At 42.3% G+C, this 18380-nt stretch overlaps 1 protein-coding gene across 1 annotated transcript; it reads right to left on the bottom strand.

The window, feature by feature from the left end:
• Positions 1–355: 355 nt before the first annotated feature.
• TMEM123 (transmembrane protein 123) lies at positions 356–18285 on the bottom strand. The gene is made up of 6 exons (XM_030958550.1): positions 18166–18285; positions 11621–11689; positions 9509–9571; positions 4837–5031; positions 3270–3423; positions 356–2175 (listed from the first exon to the last, which is right to left on the bottom strand). Exons 1-6 carry the CDS (start codon positions 18227–18229, stop codon positions 2151–2153), a joined length of 570 nt encoding a protein of 189 aa, XP_030814410.1. The 5' UTR covers positions 18230–18285; the 3' UTR covers positions 356–2150.
• Positions 18286–18380: the final 95 nt, after the last annotated feature.

The raw sequence follows: 18380 nt of genomic DNA, 5'->3' as shown, positions 1-18380 counted from the left end.
TGACCACAGCATCAGCTCCCTTTATAAATCAGTAACAAAGCTGTTGGAAACCAAAGATAAGGTAAAATTCATCAATTGCCCTTTGTTTAGATTCCAAACACCTGAAAGGAGGTCTGGTTTTACATTTGCACTGACACTTCTGAAGTCTTAAACCCATACTTTTGCTTTACTGTAGTAATTAGATTACAGAATAAATTAAAAATTATTGAACTAGGCAAAAATGAACTAGGTCTGGTATTCTGGCATTTAAAAGTATATATAGTGGATGCTCTTATGAAATGGTTATGACTCTGAAAAGGACTGAGTGAATTACAAAACCAGCTAATAAATTAAAAATTCAACTGAAATTAATGTTGTAACTCCAAAGATTTAATTTTATTTGTCTGTACAGCAGAGGTGAGACAATCCCAGTAACTGAGTTGCACTTAACTATCTTAATTTCTACAAAGTAAGGAATTACAGTTCTATGAAAGAATTGTTTCCGTAACTCTTCAAGTCAAATCCAGTAATATTCCACCAAACAATACAATTAAGAAAAAATACAAAAGTTGCTTCAAATCACTCTCTCTCCCCCAATCCTCAAACACAGTAAAAAAATGAAACAGCCCTGTTACCCCCTTTTCAGGTGAGTAGCTACCAAGCTGACTCATTAGCAATGGTTTGCTAGAGTTGCCTGTGCCTTGGAAAGAGTTTTACTTATTCTATGTGAAAAAGGAAAAACCCTTATTTAGCCACTTTAACACTGCATGTCAGAATAAACCATTGCTTAAGAAAATAATCTGTTCCAGAGTAGTTACACTTTCCCTGATGAGTTGTTCCCCAGCCCACAACAGACCTGTGTGCAGTTCCCACTGCGACTTTCCTCACCTGTCACCATCTCCCCTGCGCCCAGCATGAGGCACTGGTGCCAGCAGTAACCAGGACAGTCAAACCTCACACACCAAACCTCTTCAATGGGGATGGGTCTACAAGTGAAGCCTGAGTAAGACTGAACAATCATTCAGTGACTTAAAGGGATGCAGGCCTGTGCTTCCTGATTCTTGCTCTAGTTTTCCTTACAGCAGTGGAAGTCAGGAGCCCATCTGCTGAAGTCAGCAGATTTACCTGCAGAAGTGACATGGGGAACAGCACCAGCCATCCTGCACAGGACCCCCGGAGCACTTGAGCCTTCAGCTAAAGGTTGTGCTCAGAGATGCCCCAGTGCCTTCAGCTGGGCTTTTGACCAGACCTCTGCACATCTGTGCAGGAGGACCAAGTTCTGAAAACAGCTGTAAAAATGCAGTTTATAGTCTGCTAAAATGCTGTCTTATAGGTTTTCCCTTCTTTATATAACTTTGAATTATTATCAAATGCTGCTAAAACACTGCAGACAGCTCGATAATAAAAACCAAGAGCCAAGTGATTGCTACCTTCAACTTAAAAGCCAATTTTAGAATATTTTTATATTTATAATGGCAAAATTACTTTTCTCCATTTGCATTAAATCTTCAATTGCACAAGCTTCATTAGGACATGCTAGAAAAAAAGAAGCTTTTAGAGAAAAGGGCTATGGATGGATACTTCCATTCTATCCATGTTTCCTGCAGCTACTCTCCTTATACAGCCTATTAAGGAAAGCGTCTGCAGCTCACTGGCAAGCTAATGACTGACATTTAGGAGTAATCATTATCACCTTCTATACAGTTATCTAACCACACCTCCTTTGAAGCCTATTAAAAATTAACTGAGTTGTTCAAAACCTGAAATTTCTAAACTAACATTCACATCAAACTTCAAAATAAATACAATTTAATACAAAATTTTAGAAAAAAACCCCTGAACTTACTTAGAATCGCATGGATGCAATTGCCTGTGCTAGTAATTAGCTATTTCAGAGAGCTGTGTGTGTACCTTAAAATGACTCAATATGTGATTTTCTCTAAATCTGGTTACAAGTACTGGAAAAAGAAAATACTGTCTCTACAAAGTGCTGAGTTCCTCTTACAAGAGCCAATGTAAAAAATCAGGATGCTTAAAAGCTTCTCAACATTTTGCAGGGTAACACTCAAGACAGGTTTAGAGACTGATAATCGTTATGAAAGAAACTCTTTCAGTAGTTAGAACAGCTGTGACAGGGTGGGTTTCCAACACTGTCTTCTCTGAAGTCTCCTTTAAATGATGGCATCGTGTTCATCACTGTAACAGAAACACAGTAATTAATGTTCTGCACTACAAGCAATAGCCAACATGAGAAAGAGCCACCCAGATGCTGCTGAGAAGGTTATTTTGTGAGCACAGGATGCCTTGCTAGGAAGGAGTAAGGATACACTGATCTGGGAGTTACAGTCCTCTCTGAGCCAAGCCTGAAGTTAGCTGAACAGTTTTGTTTTGTCAACACTCCTCCAGCTCCACTGGCTTCATTAACACCTTGTCTTTCACATGTCATTCATGGATTCTTACATCAGCTGTTGCTCAGGCCTGTTTATCCTATCTGTCTTACCTATAACCAGTAGTAAAGTTAATCAAAGCTACTGCACAAGCTCAGCAGCAGGTTCCCTTTGTTTTGAAAATGCTGTTGATGTGAATTTTATAATACCCATTCACAAACACCACTTTGGGTAAAAGTGCAGCAGGGACTGGCTTCATTCCATGACCAGTAGAGAAGAGTCAAGATGGAGAAAAAAAAAGGCCTGAACACCAGTATCCCAACACTGTAATGACATCACCTCACTTAAAACAAGCTTCTTGACTGAGATGGATGACACTGAAGAGGAAAAGTAGAGCAACCTAGTTCTTAAACTAAATGTGGGCGAGTCCTGAAGCCTGGAGTAGAGCTGAACATAAACAGCAAGTAAGATGGTAAGATAAGAAATTGGTAAGGATAAGAAACTTTGATTAGAATTCACTACACATTAATGGCAAGGAAGAGGAAAACACCAAAGAATGAATAGACAAACAGAGTCCAGGAGAAAGAAGAAATCTTGTAAACTGCAGAAAGTTTCAACGAAATGTTAACTATTCATGGACTAGCTAAAAGACAAGGATCCTTTTAAAAATAATAGAATTATTTTATATAATAGATCAGAGAAAAAAACACACAGAAGAGAGGCATAATACTAATGAGGAATGGCAGAAGTGGTGAAAGACAAAACATCAGAGTTAAATCTCTTAATGATATTAATACAATGTACATTAAACAAATGTAACATACTTCATTCTACCCATTTATTTTTCCTTTTCCCCCTCAAGATAGTAATAAATGGCCAAGGGACAAACCCCTGGGAACTTACATGGTTCTGTACTGAATGCCTCTTCTAGAGTGGTAAGTTTTGCATCCAATGTAGAGAATGACTAGGACTCCAAGAGTCAGCACAATGCCACCTACAAAACTGCCCACATCAAATCTGGAGGTTTTGACTACAACAGCCTCTGATTTTGATGTGGCTGAAAAGAAGAAAACAAAAGGCACATTTTACAGAGCTTGCAAAATTGTGTTTTGAGGGATTACTCTACCTCCTGCCCTCACCATTGATTTATCACCTAAAGACCCACTTAGACAAATTTAACCAAGATCAACTGACAAGACACAAGCCACGCACACAAATGTAGGGCTATGGTTTTAAGTGCCATATTCTGGTGACATGGGCACAGCTGATCCAACTGCTTGCTGTCTCTGCAAAACCAATTGCTCCTTCTCTACACCTCCTTTTTTCCCCCTGCCTTTTCTCTCCCCAACTCTCCCCTTGACATGTGGAGCTCCTGCCCTTCTTAGGCCAGTTCTAGTGTTCTTCATACCCTCCATGAGCCAATTTAAGTCACTAAGGTGGCCTGAAACAAATCCAAGCATAAAAGGAAGCTGCTTTCATTCAGATGACCATAGTGAGTCATCCCGCAAGAGGGGGTCCAACAGCCTCCAAGTCCGTCAGTGTAGTGGGAGCAGAACACTTGGTGGCAATGAGCTGTTGGGATTGCTTTACCTCATCTCATGGAATTGTACCCTCACAGTCCCAACTGAGATCAGCTCTGCAGCCCTACACAAACACTGACACAGACAACGCAGCCTCATATAAACCACAGCTGTCTTGCTGCTGGAACTGGTTACATCTGCTACAAACTCTCACCTGAAGACCAGTCTGTGCCTAGTTCTATTTGTACTTGCTACACACAGAGAGTGACATGATCAACGTCAAGTTCTTCTGGTGACACCTTCACCCACCCAATGATGCTTCACTGATATGTGAGCACTCCTGATGTGTTCCGAAGTGCAAGCATGAAGTGATGGGAACACAGCCAAGTGCAAGGAAATACTGAATTCTGTACTCACTGTTTTTGTATTACCAGGTACAGTTAAACTGTATTTGACAACTTTTACATAAGGGGTGACTCATGCACAGTCATGCTCTATTCTCTGTTAGGGTAACATTCATTACATTGCTAACAGAACTCAGTATTTTTACCAAGCCAGTAGACATATTCTGAGATACAGGTCAGCTGTGAAAAAGGAAGTATTAGATATGAGTTCAAATAAACTGCAGAAAGGAGAGCTGAACAAACACAGAAGCTGTATTCAAAATCGAGGCTTTCTCCTTTGCACTGCTGATCTCCTTGCTGGTGACTGCTGGATAAGACCACTTGCATTTTTTTTTCTTCTCCCTAAATCTGTCAAATCTCTCACTAAGCGGAGTACTCAGAGCAACATTATCCAGCTTAGTAATGAATTCCCACTTTACTCTTGCTTTTTAGCATGCAAATACCTTCTTTCTTCTTTTTTTTTTACACTGCTGTAGAATGAACTGTTCTACAACCCATGCGAACATGCATTCAAGCCTTTATGAGCTTACTGAACTATGAACTCACCTGTTACAGAAGTGGAGGAAGTCTTAGAAGTGGTCACCACTGTAACATCGCCCTGTGGCGATGTGACTGGTGAGGCTGTGGTGGGTGTCACTGTCTGGCTGGTTTTGGTGGGCTGAGTTGTCACGATCACAGATGTGGTGGTGGTGGTGTTGGGCTGACTGGTACTGGTCACGTGAGTAGTACTGCTGGACACTCCTGGAAATTTTTGTGATACCACACAGAAAAATTAGTCAAAATAAACAACTGTACACTCATTGAGTAAGACCACATTTATCATGTCCAAACAGAACAACAGAGTAACAATGAAAATGCCACTGCAAGGTATCCAGGCTTGCATACAGACTTTCCTTTGGGAAGATCTAACTTCTGATTTCTGGGCCTCAAGGTCAAGAATTATTTAAAGGAAAGGCTATAAAGAAAACCTGGATAATATAGATAATATATGATGAGTTTTAGGTGAGTCAGCTTTTTTTTTTTTTGGTAACACGCAGTTCCATAGAATCATGACTAACTTACAAGATGTTAAAATGCAATAAAATTCAAGAGTTACTTTTGATTTGAAGCGCCTACATTTTCAACAAAGCTCTTCTGGTAAGAACAGGGTGTGCACAAAAACATTACCCCCCAATTTCAGTAATGATATGATCTTTCATTTGCTTTTGAATGAAACACTAGCATTACTAGGGTTCCATATACATTGAAATATACCAGAGAGAATTCTGAATTTATGTGGTAAGGATAAAACATGATAAAATTTCAACTAAAGTAAATGTACTGCTTAAGTAATTTATGTAGTCTTGCCAAGGTTATATATGGAATGCTTTTTCTCAAGTTTCATTGACGTAGTGTCTTTTACTTTACTTTTACCTTACACTTCCCCTTCCCTCCTCAGAAAACACTAATGAACTGTTCAGAATAAAAATACCATTATACAAAACTCAAGAATAATAGAAATTGGTATTTATAGCAAAATCCTTAGAACTTTCATGGAAGGCAGCCAGACCGAATGATTGTAAGACAATGACTTATTTTTCTAAGAAGGATCTAACAAGAAACATGAGTCTGTTATGCAACTAAACATTTCTCTAAGCAGACAGTAGTATGCAAATAACTTTTAAGTATGAAAGAATTCTAGAGAGAAACAGCTCCTTTGCAGCTGTCTACTTCTGTATTGTCTAGCTTCACACAAACTGGGGTCATTTTACACCCCTTGAAAGCTTTTCAACATAGAATTTCAAATATCTAATTATATCTAATGCTTGTGTAGAATAAAATTTGTGTTGTGTAAAACATGAAGAACTACAGACAAAACTGTGTCTTTGCTAAGATTTAAGTATCACAGCTTCCAGCGCTGATATGAGCATGAAAAACTTAAAAATCTCGTCAATATAACAATGTAAACATGCAGAAAGTAACTAGCCTACACAACACTTCTGAGACACTTCTGAAATACCAAAATAAAGACTCCTTTGTAAATATTATTTGTTTTCCTGTTCTTTAATGTTATAACTGTACTGTGCCATAAACCCAGAAAACCCTCTGAAATGAGCATTCATTGAGATGGAACAATTAGAACACTATATTCATTTGCTTACCTTGTTACAATTACGAAAATTCAGTTCCTCTGTGAAGCATGCATAAAATATATCAGATAAAATTCAGGGCATGTTTTAATACTGACAGGTGAAACTCCCCAAAGGCACAATGTTCCATAAATATCAAATGGTTCCTCTTTGTAGGAAGCAAGCAAGGAAATGTCTACATGGAAACCATCTACAGTTACATGACATGAAACCACACCTGATAAACACATTCCTAACGTAAGTGATACCAAAAAAGGACCAATCTGGATGCCAGTGTCAAGCAGTTTTCTGTGGGTTGCTTTTGGGCTGAGATTTCTGAGTGTCAAAGAGCCTTCTGTTTCTGAGCAATACAATGGCTAACTGTTAGATGTGTAACATTATAAAATGATGTTACACAAAGTTGGTACTCATTCCATGGGTATTAAATTACCCTACGGAACACCTGAGTCAGGATGAAAAAAATCCAAACATCTATGAGGGATTTCAGCACATTTGCACATTACTTTTCCCCCCTCTCTTTTCTAGTAGCAATCCTTTTTTTTTTTTTACATAATCAAGATTACAGCCCTTGATGATGTAACTTTAACAGTAAAATCTGTCTAATCTCTACACCTATCTTTCATAATGTATTTAGCATCAGTCATTTCAAAACATCATTAGGAGGCCATCTGAGGCAGCTGGAGAATTTGGGAAGCGGACATGAATCAGGCATGAATCTGTTCTTCTCCATCTTTGAAAAATCTTACCTGTACTATTTTACAAACAGAGTGAAGATGAAAGAATATTTGCTAGCAACATCTGTCCTTTTATCTTTTATTTTGCTAATTACTTTCCCCCCAAAAGACCAGCTGGGCTTCATCAAACACTGCACTAAACAAACCCTGACTGCCTGAGTTATTTTTTATTATTTAAAAAGGATGCATGCCAGTAATATAGTTCAGGTTTATCATGCTTTGTTTTTAAGAGATAAGTATTTTACATATTTCCTACCTGTGTTTAAGAATTAAACAGCTATGCTATAATCATCAATTTAAAAAATATACACAGCATATAGATAAGAATCCTTAGAGCACTAAAGGAGCAGCAGCATGTGCTGCTAACTCAACAAGAATGAGCACAAAACTCAAACTGTGTAAGCACTGTGGTAACACGCAAGATTATTATGGAATGCCCTTCCTAAAATAAATACTTTCTCTTGCATGGAAAATGACTGAATGAAACAGATTTTTGCTTCCTTCACGAAGAGCTTCCTACCTCCCTCCCAAAAAAACAACAGCAGAGACTTTAAGCAAAATTAAGTACATATACCCACTAGTCTTTATTCTGAAGAGGGTGAGACAGATAATCAAAATACATGAACACTAGTATTAAAATCTAGTATTAAAATCTATGACATTTCTAATGAGGAAAAAAAAGACAAAAGAAGGGGAATCACAAAACCTTGCAAAGCAAGGCACAGCTATCTGTTAGGTTCATCCTATGCCTAGCAGTAAAAGGCTCAGGCCTCTTTTTAGTGTTATTATCCAAAACTAGTAAAACTCAGAGCTCTCCCAAGAAACCTGCAAGGCCTGGAGCAGAAGTCAGAAGGGGCACAGGGTGGGTGAAACACTGTGGCTTCACACACTTAGGGGATGGCCATAAGGCAACAAGGAGATTACAGAAATCTCTGGACTTTCCAAGTCAGACATGCTTGAACTGCTACACTGCAGGCAATTGAATGAGACACTGCACCACTTGCTTGCTATCAAAAGGAAGGTCTTTGCAAAGACCTTTGTAAAGACTTTTGGGTTTTTTTTTTCTTCCAGTGAGTATTTCATACTTAAATGAAAAAAAACAAGCACTTTCTGAGTGTGTTAGCTCAGAGCTTATCAGGAAATTATAGAGACAAAATATAAGAGTTGTACTAGAAATGAAATTACATAGCTGGGACTTTAGGATCAGCATAAAACTCCACAAATACACAAAGCATTTTAAGTAGACACAACATTTCTGCCCTGCTTTCACATGGCTCTTAGCACAAAGGAAGCCCAGTTTCTAGCTTCTCTCAGATGCAATATTCTATCTGTGCACCACAGCCTGACATTAACTCTTATCCAGTCCTTACTAATGCAGTGAAATCTCTCTGCGCAAGTTCTTCCAGAAAATGAATGTTTTAACTCCCTTTTTTAACTTACTTACAGTTGTTCTAGCAGGTTATGAAGGAAATACAGTAGTGCCAGAACAATGAAAACACACTCATGACAAATTGTTCCACTTGACTGATATTGGCTTAAATGGCACTACTTTGTGCTATGTGCTCTCTGAGGAGTATTTACCATGGTATTAGGTGTCATGAAGTTGTAGTGAGGTGAGCATCGGTCTCTTCAACCACGCGTCAAATGAAAGGACAAGAGGAAATGGCTTCAAGTTGTGCCAGGGGATATTAGAAAATCACTTGAAGCGTGGCTAGGCATTGGAATAAGTTGCCCAGGGAGCTGGTGGAGTCACCATGTCTGGAAGCGTCCAAGAGAAGCCTGGATGTGGCACATGGGGATATGGTTTAGGGGTGATTGTGGCGGTGCTACACTAATGGCTGGACAGATGATCTTGAAGCTTTCCTCCAACCTTGATGATCCTGTGGTTCTGTGAGTCTTAGGTAAAAGGAAATGGAGTCCTCTTCTTGAAACTCAAGCTCCCAGGATTTCATTATACCCTAATCTGTTTACTGTGAAGTAACATTAAACAGATATGCACTGTTTGCATAACAACCTATTCATCTTCATGAAAATGGAAGCATCTTGCTTAAAGATGAAGAATAAACATTAAAAAAAAACCAACTTCTTGCAATTCTTCCTCAAAGTTAAATTTTGATTCATGTGTTTAAATGGCAACAGAAATATAATTACTAATGAAATATGGTACCTAAATTTGAGAAACAATATAGCTTCTTTTCAGAGTTGTTTTACATGTTGCTTTCCAGCCTTAAAATGGTACCACCTGTCTCAAATACCCACTTTTGATGGCCTGTTCTTTAGAATTTGGTATGATCACGGTTAGGTTTGGAACTAACTTCTAGGTTCACAGTAATGAACAGATGAACTGATACATACCTCCTGTAGATGTTGCTGTAGATTGTGTGGATGATGCAGTGGCATTGGGTGAACTGCTGCTGTCTTCAAGGTAAAAAAAGGCAACAAGAAAATCAGTATTATTCATTTTAATTTTAACATACTATAATTAAGGTACCCACAACACAATACTGTCCTCAGGGTATCTGTGCTTGGAGACTACAGTTGGGAGTACAGCAGAGAGTAGCCCATCCCAAAGCAGATGGTTTTTATCCCTCTGCAAAAGGCTTCCAGATCTCAGTGCAGCAAGAACACAGTTAACACTGTATGCATAGGAGTGCCTAAATGGCTTGCATCTGATTCTTTACACATCCTCTGTTTGTTGTCTTCCACTTTTATGTCATGTTCATTCTGTTTGCTGTAAAATAGCCATACTGTCACCAATTTTCTTAACCTACTTATGAACTATGAGGGAAGGCAGCTTAGTATTTTTATTCCTCTATTTCAGTTCCATTTTCTGTCCCTTGATCTTTTCTTTCATTTTGTTGCATCTCTGCTGCAAACTGGGATGATACTGGGAATATGCTGCCGTCAAGTAGGGGCAGACAGATACTCTGAGAAACATCTTACTGCATACCCAAGTTCCTTACACAATAAAGTCCCAAGAGTGTACCAGTTTTCCAGACATAAAATGCAACCCAGTCTTAGTGGTTTTGCCTTTCTCTCCTCTGTTTCACTTCTCCTTTTCCAGTTCTCTTTTTCTTGTCCCTCCTTCCTCCTTATAGTCCTCCTTCCTGCTTCTAGGCTTCTCAGGCACTCTCCCACTCATTTCTCTCCACACTGCTGCATCCCTCTTCATAGATAAAGTGTCCCTTCCTCCTGGCAAAGATCTACTGGGCTGTTCCTGGGAGTGTCACTGCCCATATCTTCCTCCCTTCATTCTGCACTGTTGTGAATGCCCATTCTGTGATCATTCTTTTCTCTGAAGTAAGTCATCTTTTACAGCACCCTCCCACACTGGCAGGGCTATGTGCCTTCCAGCAGCTCTGCTGCTTTTCAGCATGGCTGAAGAACAAAGTATAACCTCAGAGATTAAGAGGAGAGCAACAGAGTTATGGCAATCAAGAAGCAGACCTACACCTATTTCCTCTGAATGGATCTGCTGTTCTTACCACTGGAAAAGTCTAGTCTAAAACTCTACACTATAAACAAGGTCAGGTTAAGAACAAATGCACCAAATTTACATCTTCATACCAAAAAATGGTAGGAGAGGTGGAAATTACAGCGGGAATTACTTTGCTTTTTGTTTGGTATAATCACAGCCAAGTAGCCCCCCACACTGTGTACTGCACAATCAACCCTTACACTGACATAACTGGGACATTAAGTTGCAGATTTAACTGCCTTTGAGAAAGGGTCTATGACTGTACAATTACAAACACATTCCTTCTTGCATATGTTGACTTTTATCCCAGCATAAGCCATGGATATGCCTGGTGTTAAATTTTTTCCACACAGGCCCAACACTGTAACCAGAACGCATCTTTCAGTTTTCCCCAGGTTCTAAGTGCTTACTTTGGCAACCCTGGGACAACTCTGGATGTGGACTGCATGTTCATACAGGTAAAAAGAAGCCACATCTACTGCCTGGAATTTGGGTGTGAGTCAGTATTGCAATTAACACATGACAGAGTGAGTTAATGAGCAAAGTATTGTTGGCCAACAGCAAATGAGATAACTGAAGTAATACAGGGCAAAAATGACTCAAATGAAAAAATGCCTTGCCTTTACATGAAGATCACTGAATTCTAATCTAGCACAATTCTTGGTTATGCTTTTAACTGTAAATTCACGTTGCCAGGTGTTTCTAGTTCTATACACAATATTTTCCCACTTTACTTCTCCTCTCTCTGTTGCTCTGGGGTACCCAAGGATATGAGAATTGAATTGGGTTTTACCGTTCCCCTTAAATATCTTTAATTGTCCCAGAAGAGATGTGGCAATCAGAGTACCTCCCTTCTGCCCTAGAGCTGCTCATAATTCAGTAAATAAAATAAAGGGCAAATTATTACAAGACAGTTTAAGGAACACAATAATGCATATTGCTTTTCTTGATCTACTGAGGAACAGCAACAGAAATGTCACAAGTATTACCTGGCAACCTACTGCCTGGAATCGGAGTAGTGCTGTTCACATCTTTAGTGCTGTTTGTCTCTTCATTACCTACATTAAAATACACAGGAATAATAAGATCGTTTTAGGAGCAAGAAGAAAAAAAAGGTATAGCATCTGCCACTTGCGTTGGGCATATAAATGACTAATTTACCATGGACAGGAGTCAGTCATAATGATGATATAGAAGCATGTTAGCACAACAGCCTGCTCTGAGCACATTAAAAGTGACATCATTTATACTACCCAACCACCAAATGAACTGAAACTCCTCCCATCCTTTATCTTCTCCATCATCCCCATCCCAAGTTTTCATCTTCCTTGAGATGAAATGAGACCAAAGAGGCAAAAAATCAGGCACTTTCCTTCAGTAATAACATTCTGACCTACATCAATGTCGTGGGTTTACAGGAAGCAGGTTTTCTGGGAATGGAGTGGCCAGAGGCCAATAGGTGTCCAGATTTTAAATTGACACCAGGCTTGGCCACTGAGGGTGGATGCGCCTCTGAGAACACAGGGGTTAGAAGCAGAGCACTCCCTTGGGCTCTCTCTTTGATTTCCGGCCAGCAAAGAGGCAAGGCCTCCCCTGCCCGGCTTCGAGCTGGGCGGGGGAGAGGAAACCTGTGGCCCGGCAGAGGTAGGCCTGACCCCTCAGGATGGAAGGGTGGTGGGGGCACCAGGAGGCGTTGGGCAGCACCCCCCCAGGAGAGAGAGAGGGAGAGAGGCCCCGAGAAGATTTGGGCAGCCCCCCCCCAGCCAGAAGACGGGAGAGAGAAAGCTGGTACGGGCCTGTGGCCTTGAAGTGATATCGGCTGTGGAGAAGGAGGGGGAAGGGGGCAGTGCAGCAGGGAAGGAGCCTGGCCGCGTGCAGAAGTTTGTTAACCCCTTTCTGGACAATGAAGACCTCACAGAGCATTTGGACCTTTCCCGGAGGGGAGATGGAGTGGATGATAAAGAGGAAATGGGCAAGAGAATGACAGTCGGAGCAGTGAGTGAGGCTGGGAGAGTAAAGAAGAGGCCGGAAAGAGATGATGGAGTAGCTGGTTGCTGGACTCTTTTTGGTACAGCCATGGACAGAACCATGCTTCCTCGCGACACAGAGGCTGCATGCAGGGGGGAGGCGATGGCTCAGAACTGAGAGGGTTCAGTTTTGGAGACTCCCCGGCCCCAGGGGGTAGACAAGTATGGGGGGGACAAGAGGTCCCGAGATGAGAGAAAACTGTGCTTTTTTTGGAACTGGTCAAAGCACCCTTAAAAGGATAACCCTTGAAGCAGCTCTGTTCCTTGTCCAGTGGTGAGAGCGCTGGGCATGCAAGGAAGAGGTCACCATGGCCCCAAGAAGGACTCCTCTCCTCTTGATGGACTGAAATTGAGTATTTACAGGGTGATGGATGGGGATTTGAAATTTGGAAGATGTATTGGAAATGTGGTGGGGGGGAGGAGGAAATGCTTTTTGTGGAGTTTTCATTTTCCAGGTGTGTGTGTGCGTGTGTGTGTGTGTGTGTAGTTTTTTTTTCTTTTGTAGTTTAGTTAATAAACTTTTTGTTTCCCTAAGGTAGAGGCCTGCTTTGCTTATTTCCTGGTCACATCTCACAGCAAACACCAGGGAAGTATATTTTCATGGTGCACTGGCATTGTGCCAGTGTCAAACCATGACAATCACCTACAGCAGAAGAGAAAGAATTTCTCACTTATATCTCTTCCTGTGAAGTTTGCCAGGCCTTTTCAGGCAGATAGGCGCTTCTCTGGCCCTAAATGGAGAACATGATAACACAACGGGCTCCACTAAGAAGTTACATTATTCAGTGTGGGACTAAGGGCACCTTAATGCATTCACTGAGCATTTGGCAGGTGGGGAATGGGACTGAGAAGGATCTCAGTGGTAAAATTTAAAGATAAACCACAGAGAATGAATAGACTGGCATTCACACACACAACAAGAGGATCAGTTGTGGATTCTGCCTTTGACAAGCAGTTTAGTTCTGATCACTCAATATCATGTAAAAGACAAGCAAATAACCTGAACTGAGTATCACAGAAATAGGGCGTTTTCTTAATGCTTAGAAAACCTTAGTCAAGGTCTCAAAATGGTGAAGTTTGCAAATACAAATGGCAAAATAACTCATTGTACCTCATCCCTACAATATCAAGACCGAGGGCAGCACTGCAAAGTATGTTACACTGTTTAATTAGGGAGATTAGAGAAAACAAACAAACAAAGGATGGGACACTGCTAAACTAAGCTTCCCCAGAGAGGACCTAATCCTGCAAAAACTGTTCTATATCCCCACATTAAACAATGATCTGATTGGGAAAGCTAAGCCACCACAAAACTGACACTACATCCTTCTTCAACAGCACACAATGGTTTTTTTCTGCAGAGAATTTTTTTAACCAGTAGAAAAGGCTTGGTATATTAGTGGCTGAAAGAGAGGGGCAGGAAATAGAGGTGGAAGTAAAGGAAGGACTGTCTCAGTTTAGTTCAGATCAGCTTGGACTGCACATCTTGAAATCTGTCAAGGACCTTATCCAGACTAAAAGATGCTTACCTTTTTTCCTTCTTAAACAAACCTAAACACTGGTAAGTTTCTTAGTTTGAATAACATGCATTGGCTCCAGAATACAAATACTCCTTAAATGGGGTTTTGCATAAGCATATTCCACATTGGAACACATGGCAATGAATGGGACAAGGGAGATAAAAGAACATCTTAAAATGATACTATTCCCAAAGTGTTCTCTAGCCTGAGACTGTGCCCTTGAATTTGAAGCTGTATGAATCACTGCAGTGGCAAGCAGGAGACTTCAAACGAAGGCAGAAAGGACTCCTGGGTTAAGCAAAGCAAAAAGCACCACAGCTTTTACGCAGTGTTGGCTCTGACAAGTAGAACCTCTCATCCCAGAGCACAGGCTTCACAGTTCAACTGTCTCAAAGCAAAACAGGGAGGGGTTCTGGCCTTCCCCAGGAAGCAGAAGTACAGGGGTTAGAAATCCACACTGACCCAGGTGTAGACACACATGGGCTAGCACAGGAAGGAAGGGGAGAGAGCCAGCAGCCAGCTGCAGCATCCTGTGCATGAGAAGAAGTAGAGCTCTTGGGGCCACAGCATCAGCTGCAACATCAGGCCTGTGAATGTTAAGCAGAGAAAGTCTGTGTTGAGGTTTACTCTCCCTGTGACCCAGAAGAGAGGGGACAGAAAGAATGGATTGTCATAGACATCTCTTTGTGAAAAATCCTTCCTTTAGGATTTTTCCTTCTGAGAAGCTGTGGCCTCAGAAACAGACATAAACAATAAGTTATCTGCTGCTGTGGAATGCAACAGGTCCGTCTGGATTGGCCCAGCTTGGATGTTTATAATTAATGGCCAATCCAGAACTGAGCTAGTTCAGACAGAGTCTGAGAGAGCGGCTTTTGTTATCATTCTTTCTTTTCTATTCTTAGCTTAGCAGCTTCTGGAAACCCTTCCTTCTTTTCTTTTTAGTATAGTTATAGTATATGTATATATCATAAAATAATAAATCAAGCCTTCTGATCATGGAGTCAACATTCTCGTCTCTTCCTTCACCCAAGAACCCTTGTGACCACAGTCACAATGGATCTCTTGTTTTCATTTTTCACAATGAAAAAGAACCAACACAAGGATATACCCAACTTAAAACTGGATCAGAGCACCACATACCAGAAAAGGACAGAGATGAGGGATCAACATGATTTTTGTCCAACAACTCTGTTTTGCTCTGCTTAAGGTCAGGCACAGATACAGCTAAAAAACCACAGAACTGTGGCTGGTTGGGGTGCATCTGAAGGCAAGTGTGCTTTCCTCTGAAAGCCCCTGTCAGAGTCTGACATTTCGAGTGCTTTCAGGGCCTCTTGTGGTTTTGTTGCTCTAGTGCGTCAGAAGGCATGAACTGGAGACAATTTGGATATGCAAACTTTCAAAAGGGCAAAATCAGTCCAGTTATTCCAGTTTCATAGCTGGAATTGGGATTTCTGAAGTGGCAGAGACTGAAGATTTGTACTTGTGTGTTAAACAAATACATACAGGGTGAGTGATAGGGATAGCTCTGATACCTGCTAAAAATGAAAAGGACGGGATGTTAAATGGACTCGATTTTGCCAGGTCCTGCAAAAATCAACACAGTGGATAACAGTAATTTGGAATCTGTAGTCTTCAGCTTAGACACATACCAAATTACTATTCTCCATGAGTGAACCCCGGTAGAAGGAGCCTACACAAATGAATGCCAATAGTCAGTCACCTGCATGTGACAAAGGTCAATTTGTTCACTCCAGCTATCACATAAAAGATAAACTCATTTCTAAGGACTCACACACTTTATATCTAGTGTAGTTAAACTTTATGCTGCAGAAAATGTTGGTATATGAAATCTCAATTTTACTAAGCCCAGCTTTACATACTCATTTTGGGGACATGGCAAAAGTCGATTTAAAACTCTGGGCATTTTCTCTTTTCAAGATTAATGCATAGCAGGCACAGAGGGGAGTTTTATGCCCAAGTCATTCTGCTGTTGTTGGTTTAAAACCCCAAAAGTACAGAAGCACTGATAATGTGCAGTCCATCAGAAAGGTCACCCACTTGCTCAGTAATCTCTAAGAAATCCAGATGAGGAAGAGCTGAGGTGCTGGAATGGTTAAAGCACAGATCTTAGATCAATATGAATATAACCTCTTCTAAGAGAAGATGACACACTAAAATCAAAATATCATACCTGTTTTCAGGCCTGAAGGCTGCTGCTGCTGCTGACTTTTTCACTGTGAGTAGTTTTGTACACAAGTAAGCTCTTGGAAGATGTCACTCGCTATCTTTTCTCAACACAACAGGAAGGGGGTGGGGGCCACTTCCTGACAGGGAGAGGGGATTTTCCTTACTCAGGTACCAGGAAGCCAGATGGATTTTACATAATAGTGGGAAGGATTTTTTCTAAACCATATTATTTTGGTTAAATAATGTTTCTTCCACTGGCTTGACTGATACATAGAAATAAAACTGTCCAGCAGAGTAAAAGAGCAGCATTATATTGAAATAACCAGTCTGCACAAAAATATTGACTGGAGTGAGACACATCTGCCACTTTCACTTTTTGCATATTGGAGTATTTGATGAGGTTCACACTTCCTCCTGTAGTGTTGATTAGATAATCACAAATGTCTGCTGAAATCAACACAAATCTCAGCAGTACTTTCTGGAAGTTTCTAAGTGGACAAAGGTTTCCCTAAGCTATTTCAACAGATACATTAAACTGAGCCTTAAAAGGGCACAACTTCTTTCAACATATCACAATTGAGCTCCAGAGGAAGCTCACATACAGAGGAAGGACTACAATTGAGTTTGAGGAGTTACATGAGACCACCCCTGCCCCAGGAGACTGCAGTGACTGCATTGTGAGTTAAATCACCACATGCACTCAGGAAGCAGCATGATAGAAGACAGACCAGTGCAATCTTATATCACATGAAATGACAGGCTACTGTTGTTCAATGGAGGCCATATGATCTTAGCAAAGCAATAAATAAGTTACCTGTTAACTCCTTTTAAAAAGAACTTGCCCTTCTTTTTGGAAGGGTAATTATAGAGATGTTTACATTCCTCATTCTATTTTTTTAAAATCAATTTATATTACAACTTCACCAGATTAAACAACAGCATATTAACACTACTGAACTGCGATTCCTCGGCAGTATTCACAGCAGGTTAATTCCAGTACCCATCATCTTTTGGCTTCTTTACTTTGGAAAATTGCGTGGCATCGTATGGGACACTTCAGTCTTCTGAAAAGGCAACTCCGGCAGCTCATACCTGTACGTTTCTCGGTTTATTTCATGCCTGTCAAGGCTGATCCCCTGACTGTGGTGTTCTGAGCCCGGGCACAAGGCTGCGCATTTGCTAGAACCGGCTACGACAACGGGGCACTGCTGCGAGCGCCTGCCAGAAACGCGACAAAGCGCGGCGGCTGTGCCATCCGCACCGCCACCCTGAGCCCGAAGCCCCTCGCCCCAAGCACAGCCCCAGAGAGGGCAGGGATCGGCCCTTCCCAGCCCGTCCCGGCCCTGCCGGGGCTGCCCCGGCCGGACCCTCCCGGGACGCTCCGGCTCCCGGGGGCGGAGCCGCGCCCGCGCATCCCTGCGGGCTCCCTGCGCTCCCCCAGCCCAAGCGCTGCCCGGGGGGTTCTTCTGTCGTCGTTGTTTCGATTTAACAAACACGCCGAATGTTTCCCGCTCCTCCCCGCCCCGTTTCTGTCACAGCTCCCGGACACGCCGGCCGGGCCACCTCGGCTCCCGCTTGGGAGCAGAGCGCCAGTGACCGCCGGCCCGTCCCGTCCCGTCCCGCTGCCGCGCCCCAGGGCATTCGGGGGCAGCCAGGGCGCGGCCCCGGCCACCAGCGGCGGGACGAGGCCTGGGTGGGCCCAGCGGAGTTGTGGCGGCAGCCGCCAGGCAGAGCGGCTGCGAGGGGCGCAGGGCCAACCCCTCCGCCCGCCCGGCCCGTCCCCCCGCGGGCGCTACTCACAGGAGCCGCGGGCGAGCAGCAGCAGCGCCCACAGGGCACAGGAGGCGCCGCCGAGGAGACGCATGGCCGCGGAGGGCCCGCCGCAGCTCGCCGGGCGCGGTCTGCGCGGTGCCGGGCAAGGGGCGGGCTGGGGCGGGGCCGCGGGCCGGGCCGGGGCGGGCATGGGCGCGGCGAGGTGGGCTCCTCTCTCCCAGCATCTTCCGGCAGGCTGGGTA

Source organism: Camarhynchus parvulus, chromosome 1, assembly GCF_901933205.1.
Source record: "Camarhynchus parvulus chromosome 1, STF_HiC, whole genome shotgun sequence".
Classification (NCBI taxonomy): domain Eukaryota; kingdom Metazoa; phylum Chordata; class Aves; order Passeriformes; family Thraupidae; genus Camarhynchus; species Camarhynchus parvulus.
This window is presented reverse-complemented; position numbering and strand designations above follow the sequence as displayed.

Coding starts and splice junctions, on each gene's coding strand:
- TMEM123 (XM_030958550.1), bottom strand. CDS start 18,229: ATGCGTCTCCTCGGCGGCGCCTCCTGTGCCCTGTGGGCGCTGCTGCTG. Junction 9,572..11,620: donor TCCAGGCAGTAGGTTGCCAG/GTAATACTTGTG, acceptor TTTACCTTGAAG/ACAGCAGCAGTTCACCCAAT. Junction 5,032..9,508: donor TACAGCAACATCTACAGGAG/GTATGTATCAGT, acceptor AAAAATTTCCAG/GAGTGTCCAGCAGTACTACT.